The sequence below is a fragment of the Propithecus coquereli genome, unplaced genomic scaffold (assembly GCF_000956105.1).
Source record: "Propithecus coquereli isolate 6110/MARCELLA unplaced genomic scaffold, Pcoq_1.0 Scaffold10, whole genome shotgun sequence".
Taxonomy (NCBI): Eukaryota; Metazoa; Chordata; class Mammalia; order Primates; family Indriidae; genus Propithecus; species Propithecus coquereli.
The window spans coordinates 4,788,203-4,806,491 of record NW_012133858.1 but is presented as its reverse complement, the minus strand read 5'-3'; the positions used below and the strand labels follow the sequence as shown (position 1 = coordinate 4,806,491).

At 42.1% G+C, this 18,289-nt stretch overlaps 1 protein-coding gene across 1 annotated transcript in view; it reads left to right on the top strand.

Annotated features, from left to right (window-relative positions):
- HACD2 (3-hydroxyacyl-CoA dehydratase 2) overlaps positions 1-17,902 on the top strand; it is a 98,778-nt gene extending 80,876 nt beyond the window's left edge. Inside the window, exons 4-6 of the mRNA XM_012639616.1 lie at positions 7,746-7,867; positions 10,240-10,418; positions 17,201-17,902. Of these exons, the coding sequence (XP_012495070.1) occupies positions 7,746-7,867; positions 10,240-10,418; positions 17,201-17,283 (384 nt within the window). The 3' untranslated portion in view covers positions 17,284-17,902. The remainder of the gene's footprint in view (positions 1-7,745; positions 7,868-10,239; positions 10,419-17,200) is intronic.
- The last annotated feature ends 387 nt before the right edge of the window (positions 17,903-18,289 follow it).

Genomic DNA, 18,289 nt, shown 5'->3' with positions numbered 1-18,289 from the left:
GTAAGACAATGATAATGCTGATACAAGTTGAAGGTCAGCATTAAATCTGTTATTCCTTCTCCAGTTGCCCTCTCTTAGTGTGCCCTTATTGATATGTTTTGTTATAAATGTTCTTACAGTTATATAGCCGGCCTCTTCCGGCAGACTCTTAGGCCTCACATCTGCAAAAGTGTATCTAGAAACTAAATGATAGTTGTGTTTGCTTCTAATTGTATCCCCAAAGTAGTTGCTTAGTATTCGGATGATTTTTCTTAAATGATTTATTTTGCAATAATTTCATACTTACAGAATAGTTGCCAGAACAGTACAAAGAACTCCCATATTCCCTTTACTCAGATGCCCTAACTATTGGCATCTTGCTGCATTTGTTCCATCACCTGGTCTCTCTGTGTTTATATATGCATCATCATTTTTCTTTTTCTGAACCTTGAAAGTAAGCTGCACGTAACGTCCCATCACCCCTAAGTACTCACACAGATGTTTTAAACACGCTCCTGTGTCACCTGCATAGAACCCTCCAAATCAGGAAGTGAACCTTGATACAACACTACCATCTAATCTACAGGCCCCATTCAAACTTCACTAAGTGTCCAAACAATGTCCTTTTTTTCCATTCTGGAATGACAATAATCAGCATCTTTCGTGCTCCAGGTGAGTGTCAGGCACTGGGTACATGGGAGAAGGAGACACGTGGCTGCTGTGGTATTCCTGCTGCATACATGTTTCCTTGTCAGTTCTCTCCAGACTCCTTTGGTCTGGAAAAGCTCCTCAGTCTTGCCTGGTCCCTCCTGTCCTCATGTCAGTTTTAAAGAGTTTAGGCCTTGAGTTCTATAGGGTGACCCTTAACCTGGATGCAGTCAGCGTCCCTCATAACCAGTCCAAGCCATGCATCCTTGGCAGAAATAGCACAGAAATTATGCCATGCTCAGGTCATGCCTTGACCACCCTTCCCATCCCTGGCGATGTTGACCTCGATCACCTGCTCCTGTCAGGTTGCTCCACCTTCAATTCACCATTTCCCTCTTTTCATGAACGAGTATTTTGTGAGAATGACTCCTGCCTGTATCAGCCACCTCTGTGATGGCTACCAAATGGTGATTGTCTGTTTCTATCAGTTGTTTTACACATGTTAGTTGGCATCCTGTTCTCCCATTTTTAAATTGTGTTTATATCAGTTTGGACTCATATATTCCTATATAATTCAATAGGTTATAATCTGTTATTTATTTTGATGCTAAAATTGTGATTTGGCCAGTGAGAGCTCTTTCTCCTGGTCCTTTGCTCCATCATTCACTGAGTATTTCCTTACTTTCTGGCACAAATGGATTTCCAGATTCATCTTGCACTTCCCCTGCACCAGCCCTGGAATCAGCCACTTGCCAAGGAGCCTCCATTTCTCTTAGTGGAGGATGGTCATTTAGAATCTAAGATCTGGGTAGTTCCAGTGCTCATTGCCACTAGGCCCTCTCAGTAGAGAAAGCTAGGGCATACATATATGTATATGTACATACATAGATACACAGGCATCTAAAATAACTTACATAGCTACATGTGTATATGCATGTGTGTGTATACATATATATATATATATATATATATAAATCGTGAGTTCATACTGATTCCTCCAATTGCAGTCTAATACCCCAGTGTTCTTTTTTTTTTTTTTTTTGAGACAGAGTCTCACTCTGTTGCCTGGGCTAGAGTGCCGTGGCGTCATCCTAGCTCACAGCAACCTCAAACTCCTGGCTCAAGCTATCCTCCTGCCTCAAGCTATCCTCCTGCCTCAGCCTCCTGAGTAGCTGGGACTACAGGCATGCACCACCACGTCTGGCTAACTTTTTTATTTTTAATTGAGACAGGGTCTCGCTCTTGCACAGGCTGGTTTCAAATTCCTGACCTCAAATGATCTTCCCCCATTGGCTTCCCAGAGTTGTTGGGATTACAGGCATGAGCCACCACACCCAGCCAGCTTTTACGTTTTTAAAGGGTGTAAAAAACAACAAAGATGAATATGTGACAAAGGCCACGTGTGGTACAAAGCCTAAATTATATGATATCCAGCCCTTTACAGAAAAGGTTTGCCAACACCTGTTCTAGATTGTTGCTATGGACTGAATTGTGTCTCTACCCACAAAATATTCATACATTGAAGCCCTCACCCCCAATGTGATGGTATTTGGGGCTAGGCCTTTGGGAGATAAGTTTAGATGAAGTCATGAGGGTGGGGCCCTTGTGATGGCATTAGCGCCCTTATAAGTAAAGATACTGTGTGAGGACGGACGTGTGGAGAAGGCGCTGCCTGCAAGTCAGGAAGAGATTCCTCACCAGAAACCAACCATGTTGCCACCCTGATCTCAGACTTCTAGCCTACAGAACTGTGCGAAATTACCTTTCTGTTGTTTAAGCCCCTTAGTCTGTGGTATTTTGTTATGGTAGCCTGAGCAAAGTAAGACAAACACAATCTCCACCATTTTTCCAAGAACAGACTCTAATCCTACCCTGTTAGATTTTACCAAAATCTCTTCTCTTCATAAATGAAACCAGTTTTAAGAAGAAGAAAGAATGCTTGCCATAAAGCTTGGTCAGGGAATTTCTTTGAAATAACCGGAGTGGTAAGCAGCAGATTCCAAAATGTTAAGAAGAATTGGGTTTCTACAATAGCGATTTTCTGATGTGGCACCATCTGTTTTTCTTTGAATGTAATAAAAATGACAGCTTTTCATGTACTGATACTCCCTGTGCCTTTTAAAGTCAAACATATGATGCTATTTGTGTGTAAAGGGTTTTCTCTTGCACCCATTTGTTTCTCCAGCTTGAATTTCTATGTAAACTCCGTTGGCTAAATTACACAAGCCGCCTACACCCTGCCGCCACCTCCCTCGCTTTAGAGCAGGGGGTGGAAACCTCCGTCTGCAACGCAGAGTATCCAGTACGCAGCTCACTGCACTAAGCAAAGGAAGATTTCCTAACGGGAAGGGCTACCCAGTGCCCACTCCCCTATTTGTGCCCATTGTTGTAAATATGCAACTTTGAAACATGGCTTTGAGACATTTTTGGCAATTTATCCTAAACCTGGCCTTTTGTCCCCTTCTTCTCCTTTGTAAGCCATAAAAAATCTTCATTATCTTCCTTCTTTTTCTATGCCCTAGATGCACAGCCTTTTCCCCTAAAAAGCAATAATAATGTGCATCTAAAGCAAACCTCTTACTCTTTTTCTTAAGCAACTTTATGGAGGTATAATTTATAAAATTCACTCATTTGAAGTGTACAATTCAGTACTTTTTAATAAATTTACCAAGTTGTGCAACTGCCGCTGTTATCTAGTTTTAGAACATTTCCATCACCACAATATGATCCCTTATGCCCCTTGTAGTTAATCCCCACTCCCAGGCCCTGGCAGCCGCTAATCTACTTTCTGTCTCTAGATGTGCCTCTTCCAGACACTGCACATAAAATGCTGTATAACGTGTGGCCATTTGCATTTGGCTTCTTCCACTCAGCATAATGTTTTAGAAGTTCTTCTGTGTTGTACCATGTGTCAGTATTTCTTTCCTTTACGTTGCTGAACAATATTCCGTTGTATGGTTGTATCTCATTTTGTTTATCCGTTCACCAGTTGATGAATATTTGGGTTTTAACTTTTTGGCTATTATGAACAATACTACTATGATCATTTGCTTGCAAATGTTTACACAGACATGTTAAACTTCTTATTCTTGATAACGAATAAAATTGTATGTTTCTAGTTTTTAATTCAAAAATTAAATTCAGTTGTTGAACTTTTTATAATCCTAGTCCTTTGCCCCTCAAAAAACTCCTCCTAAATTAAACTGGCTTTTTTTTTCTTTTCTGTGAGGCTATCAGTTGATTCTTTTTCTCTGAGTCACTGGCCGTTAACAGAAAGGCACTCCCCACTTGTTAGAAAAATGTTCCCAATTCTTGCTTTCAAAAAAGAAAAAGGACAGGCGTGATGGCTTATGCCTGTAATCCCAGCACTTGGGGAGGCCGAGGCAGGAGGATCACTTGAGCCCAGGAGTTCGAGACTGCAGTGAGCTAAGATTGCACCACTGCACTCCAGCCTAGGTAACATAGCAAGACCCTGTCTCTAAAAAAAAGAAAAAGAAAACATGTTTTAATTTTTTAAAAAAAGAAAAATATCGATTATCATCCAATTTAAGGGGCACTGATTCCACACATCCCTCGTGTCCATACCTGCTTTGGGGATGAGGAAGCCAAATGATGAGCTGTGGACCCTTGAAGACCATACCATCAAGGGGGGAGTAAATAGGCAGACAGCTATTCCCATTTTGCAGCCATCAGTAATGACAGATCATTTAAATTCTTCTCTCCTTTTCTGCCTTCTTTGATAAAGGAAAAATTATTTTCAAGAAGTACTATCAAAGTCTCTACCTTTTTTCCCAGCTAAAAAAATTTCAGCTCATACAAGGTTAGTCTCAGCCAGAGCTTTGTGCCTTGTCCAAGTGGAGGAAATATGCACACACTTTTCCAAAGAGCAGCAGCTGGAAGCCCTTACCAGCTGCTATCCAGCTCAGCCTTCCATCCTACACAGGACTATCTCCTGGGCAGTCTTGGTTTGGATATGTCCAGGGCCTGGGAGCACACAGCTTCATAAGGTGGCCTATTTCGTTAGTCAACTGTTGGCTACATAGTTTTTCTTATTTTTAACTGGACGTTTTACTCCGTGTTATTTTATCCATTACCCTCATGTCCATGTGCCTCTTGCACACGGTACCCTTTTACATATTTTAAAGTACTTACCCTCTCTTTCCTTTCTAAGGTAAGCTCTGCTAGCTCAGAGGTTCTTTTTTATCTTTTCCTTCCTTTTTTTTTTTAGAGACAGGGGCATGAGCCACCATGCCTGGTCAATTCAGGGATTCTTATAACAGACCCTGATCCCTAGGTGGGGTCTAATCTATTTAGAATGTAGTAATTGGGATGAGACTATTAATGTGGCTGAGTGCTGGGGTTTGTTTGTTTCAACAGCCACCTCACCCCCCGAGGGCCCCTATGAAGCTTGTGATTCACCAAACCAAATCTCTTGGTTTCATACTTCAGTTCTTCTCCTTTCTGTTCTGGAGTCATTTTGTTGTTGCTGAGTCCTGTGTAACTTTATATTTAACCCCGTTAAATTTGCTCTTACTGGGGATTGGGTTTTTTTTTTAATAGTAAAATGTACGTAACATGAAATTTACCATTTAAACCGTTTTTAAGGATACAGTTCAATTGCATTAGTACTTTACTGTTGTTGTCCAACACCATCACCATCCATCTCCAGAACTTTTTTTTATCTTCCCAAACTGAAACTCCGTACTTGCTAAACAATAATTACCTCTTTCCTTCCACCCCAGCTCCAGGCAACCTTCTGTCTCTACTTTCTTTCTCTGAATTTAACTCCTATAGGTATGACTGGAATCATACAGTATTTGTCCTTTTGTGATTGGTTTATTTCACTTAGCCTGATGTCTTAAAGGTTCATCCATGTTGTAGCATGTGTGAGAATTTCCTTCCTTTTTAAGGCTGTTGTATGTATAGACCACATTTTGTTTATCCATTCGTCCATTGGTAAGACACATCTGGGTTGCTTCCACCCTTTGACTTTTGTGAATAATGCTGCCGTAAACATGAGCGTAAAATTATCTTTTCTAGTCTCATTGAACTTACTGGTTTTAACTCATTACATTTTTCCCTCATTCATTATATTTTGCCCCTGTTTTGTGTTATTGGATAATTATCTGCAAATCACATAAGGTTGATCTCTGACTTTTATACAAGTCCCTTCTTGATAAAAATGTTGCATTTCCAATTGATTTGAAGATATCATTTTGCACAAAAACTGTCATTTCCTGTATCTCCAAGTCTTTTTTCAAGACTTATGACGTGGTCTTCACAGCTGGACTCTGGAAGCAGATGGCTTTCATATTTAGCCTGAGTCTGAGATTGTCATAGTTCCTTTGGATAAAGTCTCCTTGGTGGGCAGATATTGGGGGGAATCAAATAACCAACCTCTAGGCTGGGTCAAAGCTGGAGGTTTGGGGGTTTTCGTTTGTTTTTGTTTTTTATTTTTATCTTTTTATTTGAAGGCTGCTAAGACTACACAGAAACTAATATCAGGCGCCAAAAAGAAGCGAACTGAGTCTTGGAGTCACCTGATTAGGATTGAATTCATTTGCTCCACAAATATTTATTGAACTCCTACTTGTGAAAAGCACAAAGTGATTTGGGAAGACAAAAGATGAATAAAACACATTCCCTGCTTTCAAGATGTTTACAGTACAAGAAATTAGAGGAGCTTCCTGTGATAACCCAGAGATCTTTAGGCAAAGCTTCAGCCTGTAGCTGTAAAAATACATCTTAAGATGAGGAAGATTACAAAATACACCAAAAAGCAAAGTGTGCTCTGAAATTACATTTTAGTTAGTATAGGTGGGTTTTAAGCGAGGATTTGAAGAGAAACTGAAAAATCTCAACATGAAAGCTTCAGAGGTGTTTAACTTTTGCTTTACTTTGGCTACTGTGAGAGCTACAGGAAAACAAAAAGTACTCTTGCTCTTGACAGTATAAAATTCTTATTATTTTTAGAGAATAGTAACTACGCATTTATGAAATTCTTTGTCAGAGCAATTTAGTTAATAGGTATGTAAATGACTACTTATTTCATTGTGTAGGTGGATCGCTCCATGTACACCTTCTAAGGAAGAATATAAGTGCTAAAAACTATTAACATTGCAAATGGAAAGGAGCAAAAGTTAAGGCTAGAGTGCCATACCTTTGCTGTGTTAGGTATTAGGAGTGAGAAAGTCCATCTTGTAGTCAATTTGTTTGGTTTACTAATCACCTGACTCTGGCATTGTTTTGGATGCGTGGAAACTGATTGGGATGCAGCGAGGTTGTTTCCTGCTATTGGTTTTCAAGCACAAAAATCATTACAAACCTAGCTGAGTAGAGTGGGGGAGGTACTGAAAGTTAATGCCACAGCAATAAATTTCAATTATCTCCTTAAAAAACACCTAAAGGGCTCTTTAAAAAGTTTGTTTTTTGGTATAAAAACACCTTCAGAGGAAGCTGGGAGATTCAAATCTCTTCTGACCCTGGCTGCCTCCTGGGATCAGGATGGAAGCTTCTCCAGTTGCTGAAGAGTTAATGCAGGCCTCCTCCCAGGGAAGACGTCACCAGTGGGAGAGAATAAATGCACCCCCCTGACTGCCCCCCCTCCCACAAATGGTCCCACTTCCTTCGCTTGAATTCACCCTGCCCCATGAATTAGCCTTATCTTAATTCTGCTTTCATCATTACATTCCCCTTCTTAGAAATTTCCTTGGGTTCTCATTTGTCATGCAAATCAAACTAAAATGCTTAGTAATGGATCCCAAGCTCTCCACCCTCCTTACCTAATGCTCTTGACTCCCACTCCCCCCACATCACCAGCAAGCTCAGTGTTTCTCCTGGGGATGCAGCTCATCTCCTGCCCCTGCCCTGCTGCTCTCCTGGTAACTGAGTGCCTTCCTCTTAGCGCTCACCCTTTGGCTCCGCACAACTGTTGTCCTAGGCCCAAGTTCCTTCACTTGGCAGGCTCCTTCTGCGCCGTACTGTGGCCCCTGTGGGTAGAGACCAGTGGCAGTGTGGACTTAATTCTCCAGCCCTGTGGGGGCTCTGCACATTGTGGGTGCTTCTTCATTCACATTTTTCATGTATTTGGTTTTGCTTTTGTTTTTCTTTTCCTTCAGGTACAGAGTGAAGACAGTGTCCTCCTGTTTGTTATTGCGTGGACAATCACAGAAATTATCCGTTACTCCTTTTATACATTCAGTCTATTAAACCATCTGCCTTATCTCATCAAATGGGCCAGGTAAAAAAATATATGGAATGAAGACTAACGTTTGAAGTTATCCATCATTGCATTTGCCCTTTGTTGCCTAAATATTACCAAGTTTCTAAAAATAAAATTGTATGAGATAGAGGTTGGGTAGAAATGTGGTCTAGATTTCATCAGAAAAAGGGTCTCTACTTTGATGAATAGAAATCCTGTTTTAAAATTTTTATGTTTTACATAAGCCATTTTTGTTGGGATCAGTTCTTTTCGGTTAAATTATTCAATAGAGATTTGATGAAACATCCCATTTTTATCCTTATCAGATTTTACTGATGAGCCCTTGCCATTGTGATTTTTTCCTAGTCTGTTTGGCCAAGAAGCTGTGACTCTTAAACTGATATTTAGTTAACAATAAACATTACATGTTTTAGCTTATCTTTTTTATTTTGCTTTGATTATTTTTACCAGTAATATTCTTTAATGAGTTAGGTGAAAGGCTGATAGTCCTCTGTTTACCCCGAGACAATTGTGAGCAGGGTTCTGAGTTGGGAAAGACTACGAGGGTAGTGACAAAACAGAAGGGTCCAGATTGTCCTTGGGGCCGAAATGCCTCATTTCAGAGAAGGAAAATATTGATTCCTAGACAGTTTACAAGTTCAGTGATTAAATTAGGGACATAATCCAGTTGTTTCCAACATTTCCAGTACGAGAACTCCTGCATTATTTGTTGTTTGCAATAAAACATTTTTACTGGGAAAAGGGGAGAATAGGAAACAGCAGCACTAACCAGCATGGACAGGCATTGCGAAAGCCGTCTCTCCTGGTTGTAGGGGAAGTTTGTTGACCGAGACCCGATTCCACTGTTGGAGAGAGTCTTTGTCCACTGTTCTCCACAGCCTCTGAAAAATTCTTCCTTTTCCATTGTCCTCCTTAGCATGGCTAACATTGTCATTGGGGAACATGTCTTCCCTTCGTCCTCATAGATTTTTCAGCACAATTCCTGTGCCGGGAAGCTTGTAGTTCATTGCTCGTTATAAGCCACCAAAAGCCAAGGCTTTTTAACACATTGACTGCCACACTAGAAAAAAAATTTTTCCCTGGGGCCATGGTGTTCTATTAAAACAAACAATCCTTTCTAATTTGTTATTTTTTTTATATTGTTTTCTGTGCATGAGTTATATGCAAGGCAGTCTACATTTTTAGATTTAAATTGTCAATATTTTAACAATAAGAACATCAACAAGTAAGATTTTCACAAACCAATTATAGGATTTTGCTTCATGAGGCCCCGGCTCAAAACTAGTATGAGTTAACTACAACTCACATGACAGTTAATGTGTTAAAGTCTGTGTGGATCATTCCTTTAGTGATATTTATACCTCAGAATGGCTTTCAGTTAGCTCCATGAATTTTTTTTTATTTTTTTAAGAGGCAGGGTCTTGCTCTGTTCCCCAGGCTAGAGTTCAATGGTGCTATCACAGCTCATTGAAACCTCCAACTCCTGGGCCCACAAGATCCTACTGCCTTGGCCTCCTGAGTAGCTAGAACTACAGGCATACACCACCATGCCTGGCTGATTTTTCCATTTTCTGTAAAGACGGGGACTTACTGTATTGCTGAGGCTGGTCTGGAACTCCCGGCCTCAAGCAGTCCTCCCACCTCGGCCTCCCAAAATGCTGGGATTATAGGCATGAGCCACTGTGTCCAGCCCTGAATTCTTTTTGAGACATAGAGAACTACTTTTTAAAGTCAAAAAATTGTGTGGATTCCCTCCCATGTGATGATAATTGTAATTGTGGAGTTTTTTATTAGAAAATTACATAATAACCTAAAGCTATTATGAATTTAATTTTTTTAATTACATGTATTTGATTTTTCACAATAGCATGTACAGACTTTTGAAGAACAGTAGCAGTATACCTGTTTGCACTATTTTTATTTTCAGTCCACAGACCAGACTTGGCGTATATTATAGGAATTCCTAGATAACATGTTCCAACTCCTCCCCACCACCACCCTGACCCCCTCTAAATCCCCCAGCCCCATGCCTTAGCCCACAGGGCAGGACCCTTCAGTATAAACCATGGCCCAGTGCCCCTGCTTTGCCAGTGTTTGTTATTGCCTTGTTATTCTAGAGAATTGTTTCAAACAGCTGTTTCTTTAGTCAGGCCAAATTTTGAGGCTGGCTGAACACATTTGTTTTGTTCTAGAACATTCAGAAAACATATACTTGCTATAGGCCCTTTTCAAAAACTGATTTGTGCAACCTGAATTGAAAGAGTAAGTAAACAGGAAAACGTACAAACAACAGCTTTCTAAGAAACCAGTACTGATTAGAAGGACGGTGGTGCATCTTTCTCCTAAAGCTGGCTCTGCACCTGAGTAATGAATATTTTTCTTCGTTTTAGGTACACGCTTTTCATCGTGCTGTACCCGATGGGAGTGTCGGGAGAACTGCTCACAATGTATGCAGCCCTGCCCTTCGTCAGACAGGCCGGCCTATACTCCATCAGTTTACCCAACAAGTACAATTTTTCCTTCGACTACTATGCGTTCCTGATCCTAATAATGATCTCCTACATTCCCAGTAAGTAAACAGCTCTGCGTATATTTAATTATGTTTTAAAATTCGGCTCTACAATAACTAGAGTTAAATGTCTTTGATTGTTTTTGCACCATGTCCAAGCAAAGGTAAATCTAATTTCCTGGGAACGCTTGGTTTTTATTGAATGACGACTGTCAAAGGGAATTTTCTCCGGCAGTAATTGAATAAAGATGAACCCTTCTCAATACAGCTGCCAAAATGGAGCCCTTCTCAGTATGTGGGTTTGAAATAGTGAATACCAGGGTAGGGTAACTAGATATTGGGGGAAAGTACTGAGTGGAAAACAAAAAAGCCATGAAAGACTACTTACCTTGATTTTAATTTTCTGTCTCTTAAGAACTGCTTATTATGGTATTTGAAAAACATGGTATTGTCTACCAGTGAGATGTTTAAAAAACAAACAAAACACATGGTAAAAAGATTTTTGCATTGGTTACTACATCAGAATAGACAGTTAAGTTAACTTCATTTTGAAGGGATCAGTAGTTAACTAGAAACAAATAAAATAAAAATAGATTTAGTTTTATATTTTTCTGTTTTTCCTTTTCTTATTAGCCCTAAAATCATCTGAATGGGACATAGTGTTCTCTTCAGGCTGATTTCCAGTTATTTTAATAGTTCTACCAAAGGTTTGAATATGTGGATAGGCTGGGCGCAGTGACTCATGCCTGTAATCCTAGAACTCTAGGAGGCTAAAGCAGAGGATTGCTTGAAGTCAGGAGGTCGAGACCAGCTTGAGCCAGAGACCCTGTCTCTACTAGCTGGGCATGGTGGTGCACGCCTATAGTCCCAGCTATTCAGGTGGCTGAGGCAGGAGTTCCAGGTTGCAGTGAGCTATGATGACGCCATTACACTCTAGCCGGGGCAACAGAGCAAGACTCTGTCTCAAAAATAAATAAATAAATAGGTAGATAGATAGATAGATAATCAAATGTGCTTATGGGCATACTCAGTGACAGAAAAAGACATGTTTTCAGCTATTCAGGAGGCTGAGGTGGGAGGATCGCTTGACACTGGGAGTTCAAGGCTGTGGTGTGATACGATCGCACCTGTGAATAGCCGCTACACTCCAGCCACTGCACTCCACTCAAGACTTTGTTTTCTAAACAAAAAGAGAAAGATACGTTTGATGTCTCTGTGAGGTGAATCCTGTTTCTTGAGGAGGAGTTTAGTCCTTTTCTCGAATTCTGATGTTCGGTTGTAAATCTTACAATAGATTTTTACATACCAAAAGGATCTTGTTATGCCCAATAACATATAATGTTAGTGTTTCTTCTTATTTAGCTATTTCTGTAGCCATTGCAACTCTGAATCTTATTTTAGTCTATGAAGACAGATGCTATATTCTCCCCTAAACCCCAGGTTAAATTCAGACAGGGTTGGATTTTTCTTTGGCTCACAGCCTTATCTGAATGAATCATCCTAACAATCATAAGCAACATGTTTGTGTCCCTCTGTGGAAAATTGCATTTCATGCACTGTGAGGAAAAAAACTACATCCAGATTTCATGTGAAGGCATATCTTGGAGAAATTCTTGGATGCAGTTCTGTTTCGTGATTCATTTTTCACTCTTTATTCATTATCAAGTCCTCCTCTTCAGTACTGGAACCATGGAGGCTAAAGGCCATCTCTCTTCAAATGTAGAAGGTAGTTGATTTTCAAACAAAAAATAAACGTGGCCAGGCGTGGTGGCTCACGCCTACAATCCCAGCACTTTGGGAAGCCACTTGAGGTCAGGAGTTCCAGACCAGCCTGAGCAATATAGCAAGACCCTGTCTCTACAAAAAAATAGAAAAATTAGCCTGGCATGGTGGTGTGTGCCTCTAATTCCAGCTACTTAGGAGGCTGAAGCAGAAGGATTACTTGAACCCAGGAGTTGGAGGTTGCAGTGAGCTATGATGACGCCACTGCCCCCCTCACGCCCAGGCAACAAACCCTGTCTCTGTCTGTGTCTCTCTCCCTCTCCCTCTTCTCCTTCTCTCTCTACCAGATATATATATGTGTGTATATATACATGTATATGTGTGTGTATATATATGAATCTAAAACCTTAAATAATAAAAATTAACTAATAGTTCCTCACCTTTCTAATATTGTTTTCTCTTTTTTTTCTTTTCTTTCTTTCTTTCTTTCTTTTTTTTTAGAGACAGGTTCTCATTCTGTTGTCCAAGCTGGAGTGCAGTGGCATGATCATTGCTCACTGTAGCCTTAAACTCCTGGGCTCAAGCGATCCTCTTGCCTCAGCCTCTCAGGCAGCTGGAACTGCAGGCGTGTTCCACCATGCCCAGCTCATTTTTTATTTTTTGTAGAGACAGAGTCTCACTATGTTGCCCAGCTGGTCTTGAACTCCTAGGCTCAAGTGATCCTCCTGCCTCGGCCTCCCAAAGTGCTGGGATTACAGGCGTGAGCCACTGTGCCTGGCCTCTAATGTTGTCTTCTTAGAGTTTCATTTTCCACTCTCAAGAGCAACAATTCACAGTTGCAGTTTCGCCACACCTAGAGTAACACATACTATCCCAGTGGGCACCACAGAATTTATTTAAATTCAACATATTAACAGTTTTTGACGAATGGGAGATATGTACCATTCATTGGATACCTGGGAAAGGGGCAGGGGGTATTAAGAAATCAAACCCATGGCAGGTGCCTCCTTGTGAACAGAAATCTGGGGCTCCCTCCCTCAGGGTTTGTGCCGGTCATCTTTGTGCTCTGGCGCCAGCCAGTGCCAGCCTTTTTGCCTCTTTCTGCCGACCTCTTGATGCAGTGGCTGGGTCCCGTCAAGCCCAGGCGGCTCTCCCATGACAGTAGGGTTCCTGGAGGAAAACAAGCCCAGTTCCGTGGGACTTTGCATCTTCCCATTGGAAGAGAGAGAGGAGAGAGAAAGCAACCCTCAGGGTCTGCTGCCTGTTAGAGAGCAGGGCAGACTCTGCTCCCAGCAGAAGTCTGCTTTCTTTACCTCAGTTCCCTCTCTCTTCTTCTGATCGCAGCCTCCTTTCAGTAGGAGAACTTGGCTTGGTTAAGTCTAATACAGTTTCTTTTTTAAGGCAGCTTAACCTCTTGTAGACCAGGAAAAAGGGTGGATCCCAAATAAGGATTAAAAGATTCCCTACAAATCCCTGATGCCTTACCCAGGTCCAAGATGGCGCCCAGGCCACACCTGCTGCTACAGGGCACCCTTCGTGTCTGCCGGCACTCACTGGGCTCTGGCCTGAGCCAGCACCCGGGATGTTTTCAGTAGTTCAAGTTGTTAATATTGACACTGGTTTGTACAGTTTGTTCCAGCCAACTGCACATTTCCAATTTTCCAAAGCTTTGTATTCATCAGAAGAAAATACAGAATTAGGAGAGGTTGCTGTTGACATGCAATCTCCTTTACCATATTTAGTTTTCCTTCTATAGTTTAGGGTTCTTTTAATCTTCTTCAATGGGACGTTGATGATCTCCATGTAGTATGTAAAGTAGCATCTGTTCCTCATGTCCTGATCCACTGCCATATTGTACACTCAGCCCAAGCTGTGGCCCAGGAGCATTGGCCCCCAGAGTTTCCTCCTCATGTTGGGTTGTTTTGGGTCCCTGGCAAGGTGCTCCTCTCCTGGTCTGCTTCACTTGCAGTATGTACAGTCTCAGTACAATACAGTATCTGAGGACTCCGTAGGCGTCTAAGTCCTGTTTACATTTTCCCCTCAAAATTGGCGAAAATGAGTTATGGGGGAGGAGACCAAAAAAGGTCGAGAAACACTGACGTGGGTGCGGACGCTGAGAAGCTGGCACTCCCCGACCATAACCACATCTCTAGTTTTTAGAGACACTGAGAAGGGACCTGGCCCAGTAGCACCCACAGCCCCACAGCCCCGCACACAGGGACAGACACACACGCATGCCCAGTGACTGCCCTCCGAGTGTCCTGAACTGGCAGAGCAGAAGGTGGAATTCTCAATAGCCCATTGTCACATTAAGATTTTTTTTTTCAGTGTTTATCCTGAGTATAGCCCATGTAGTTAAAAATAGTAACCACGCATCCGGAATTGTTTCAATCACAGTTAGGTTCAGTCTGAACATGTAGGTAATTCAGATGGAGATAGTATGAAAGTTTTGGCCCCTCACATGTGATTGTTCAAGCTGTGGAGAACAGCCCAAGCACCCCCAGGCCCCTGGCCTCCCACCCACATTCCTTTATCTGGAGCACTAAGGAACCTCTGGGAAGATGTGAAGGAATGAAAGGCCGTATCTGTCCCCATTTCTGGCATCTGACCCTCCTGGTAGCCTGCAGGCCCTTACCCATGGACATGAAGTTCTTGCTTTAACTGCCACTAAGGGCCTAATGCAGAGCTTCTAGGTCATTATCCTCCCTGGACCCTCCAAACCAGCTGTGAGGCTGTAGCCACCACTGCAGGGTAACGACTCACAAATACAGCCAGCGGGAGGGCCCCTAGCAAGCTTAGCTCACAGCATTTCCCTTTGCTAAAGTCAATCTATAGAAATGTGACTGGCCCCCACGTTTTTAAATGATTACAATTAGCATTCCTTATGGCTTAATTATATCTTTACTTCCAGTTTTTAGATTATAGAGCTTGTCAAATACTCTGGCTTCCATACCAAAATAGTTCTCTCCCTGTTGAATTATATGCATAGGCTGGGTCTTTTCTGTGAACAACTTCCTGCCTGGAAATAGCGAGCGGAGTGGACGGAGTGGACGGCAGCGCCGTGGAGCGCCCGGCCTCCCGCGCAGCTCAGGAGCTGTGTGCGCACTCACCGACGTCCTGTGCTTTGGCAGGATCCTTTGAAATCTGGCCGACTTGGAGCCCATTTAAAAAGGAAGAAACTGTCAGGGGAGAGTTGGCAATAGTAGAAATTACCTCCCCAAAAGATAGGTTACTGTCGAAAAAATAAGAAATTGGAGCTGTTGGGGAAGGGAGAGGAGGGAAGATATTGTATACCAAAGGGCATCCCACCCAAAGTTGTTTACACGCAGCAACATTGTGTAGGCCAGGCAGTTCAAACTGGCAGTTCCCAGCAGGGACACCCTAGGCATTTTGGGTGGGCCAGTTCTTAGCTGTGGCAACTTTGTGCATCGTAGGATGTTTTAGTGTTCCCTGGCCCAGGTGCTACGTGCCAGTGACCTTCCCCTCTCCCCACTTCTCTCCATATATTCCCTAGGGAGGCAGTACCACCCTGTTCATTTGAGAACTGGTACTTTTTTTTTTTTTTTTTTTAGGCTTTTTTTTTTCTGAAACAGAGTCTCGCTTTGTTGCCCGGGCTAGAGTGAGTGCCGTGGCGTCAGCCTAGCTCACAGCAACCTCAAACTCCTGGGCTCAAGCGATCCTTCTGCCTCAGCCTCCCGAATAGCTGGGACTACAGGCACGCGCCACCATGCCCAGCTAATTTTTTATATATATATATATAAATTTTTTTAGTTGTCCAGCTAATTTCTTTCTATTTTTTTTTTTAGTAGAGACAGGGTCTCGCTCTTGCTCAGGCTAGTCTCGAACTCCTGAGCTCAAACAGTCCGCCCGCCTTGGCCTCCCTGAGTGCTAGGATTACAGGCGTGAGCCACTGCTCCCGGCCGAGAACCAGTACTTTTAAAAATATTCTCTGAAATTGTTATGGCAGGGCTGACCGGGAATAGACCAAGAGACACACACAGAGATTTCGGCAATACAGGTTTTATATGCCGGCTGGTAAGGCTCAGAGGGGAATTTGCTCTCCCCAAATTCTGAGCACCAGACAAAGAGCATTGCAGTCTTTTATACACTCTGCTTAAGGAGGAGGGGCACGGCTGCAACAGGGTTAACTTTAGTGAGGCAGGGTCCTAAGCTACTTTACAGCCTGGTACACTAATTGCTACAGGTGATTTATGAGGGCAAGGTCACAGGTGAGGAGGGGGCCCAGATAAGGATCGCAAGGAAAAAAAAAGCCCAGTAGTGGAATCTCTAAGAATTCCACTTTAGTGGAATTTTCCAATCTTCCACTTCAAAATGACCAAGAACAAAAGAATCTGCAGTGCCTAAGATATGGTTTACTTTTCATAAGGGCTTTTTCTGCATCCAAACCTAGCTTAGTTGTGTTCAAGTCAAATGTATTCCTTCCCATCCTCAGTCTTCCCATCGAAAGAATAACGTCTCTTGGGAAGTAGTTTGGGGTGCCCCACCCCACCCCGGGACTAGAGAGACTAGACCCAGGGCCAGAAGCCAGAGCCTGATCCTAGCTCTGTCAGTGATTTGCTGTGAGGCCCCAGGCAAGTTGCTCACCCTCCCTGGAGCTCGAATTCTTCCTCTTTATAAAAGGAATAGTAACTCCATCACTGGAATTCCTCACCTGGTTGTTGTGAAATTGATCAGAATAAATGTGAAGATAGCTTGAGCCCAGGAGTTTGAGGCTACAATAGGCTATGATTGATGACACCACTGCACTCTACCCCAGACAACAGAGCAAGACCCTGTCTAAAAAAAAAAAAACAAACAGTGTAAAGAGTATTATTTGGTGGCTCTAGGCATCTTGATTGGTAATGAATGATAGTGACAGTAGTATCTGTCATCCCACTCCCCACCACTCTCCCTCTCAGCTAAAGCAAGGTAAGCAAGGAAAGAAAGGTAAGTCTCTCAGTGTTGTTCCTGCCCTTCCCCAAGCCCACCTTGTTACCTTCCTTGGTTGCTAGACAAGAAAGTAGTCAGATGGTCAGAGAGGACCTCAAATCCATGTGCTTTAAATAGAACGTGCAACTTTAAATGATCTCCCTAACGTTTTTTTTTTCTTTTCTTTCTAGTTTTCCCCCAGTTGTACTTCCACATGATACATCAGAGAAGAAAGGTCCTATCTCATACTGAAGAACACAAGAAATTTGAATAGTTCCTGCTTTCTGCACCTCCCCCCCCAAAACAAACTTTTCAATGATCAAAAAATGCTGCAGACTTTTTGAGTTCCCAATACGTTTCATAGAAAATAAGTAAGAACTATTTTTAAAATATTTAAAATAAAACAAAAACCAAAATCCAGTGTCACATGGGCCTGGGATTTTCTATTTAAAAAAGGCTGTTACATAAAACATCCTGGCCAGTCCATTTCAGCATGCTCTTTGTTTCAACCAGAAGTTCCCAATATTTATGATGGCACTAGAAAGAGATTTGGCATTTTATATCCTCCTGTGTCCTTCATGTATCTGATAAATAAATATCTGTAACACTAAATACTTGAGAGTTACAGTCTGAGTAATGAAGTTGTACCAACTGAATGCCCAGCTTGCAGTAGAGTTATGTTTCAGTCTGCAGTGTGTTTAGCATTCCCTTTTCAAAGTGCTTGACTGCATGCTGGAAACTATTTGTATTTTTGAAGCGGCAAACTTTGTTCTCTGGAATGCTCTGAAGTTATGGCTGGAACCTATCCCCTCATATCTACTGAATGAATTATAAAATGTATATGCCTGTGAAGCTTTGAGATAGTGCCCGTAATCCAAAAACATCTAGAACCCTTTTGTTTGTTTTCAATTGAGTCATTACTGCCTGCCACTAAGAAACGTGCTTGAATTTAATAATTATGTGTACATTGTAAGAACCTACCTTATCTGGAGCTTAGCCTCAATCATATTTTAACACAATGACAGTTCTTAGAAAGGGAAAACTCCATAGCTAGTAAGTGACAAGCACCTATCACGGTGCTGTGCTCGGAACACCTCTGAGTGATGCGAGTGAGGTACGTGCCGGTGGCCGTTCTCATTTGTGGACCTGAAGCCAATCCAGCCACACGGGAGTGGGGGACCTGTAATCGAAAGCACATGGAAGGCACCATGTTGGAAATGAAGTCCAGAAAAACATTCAGGAGTAGGTTTTTACACCATAATTTTAGTTTTTAATTTTCT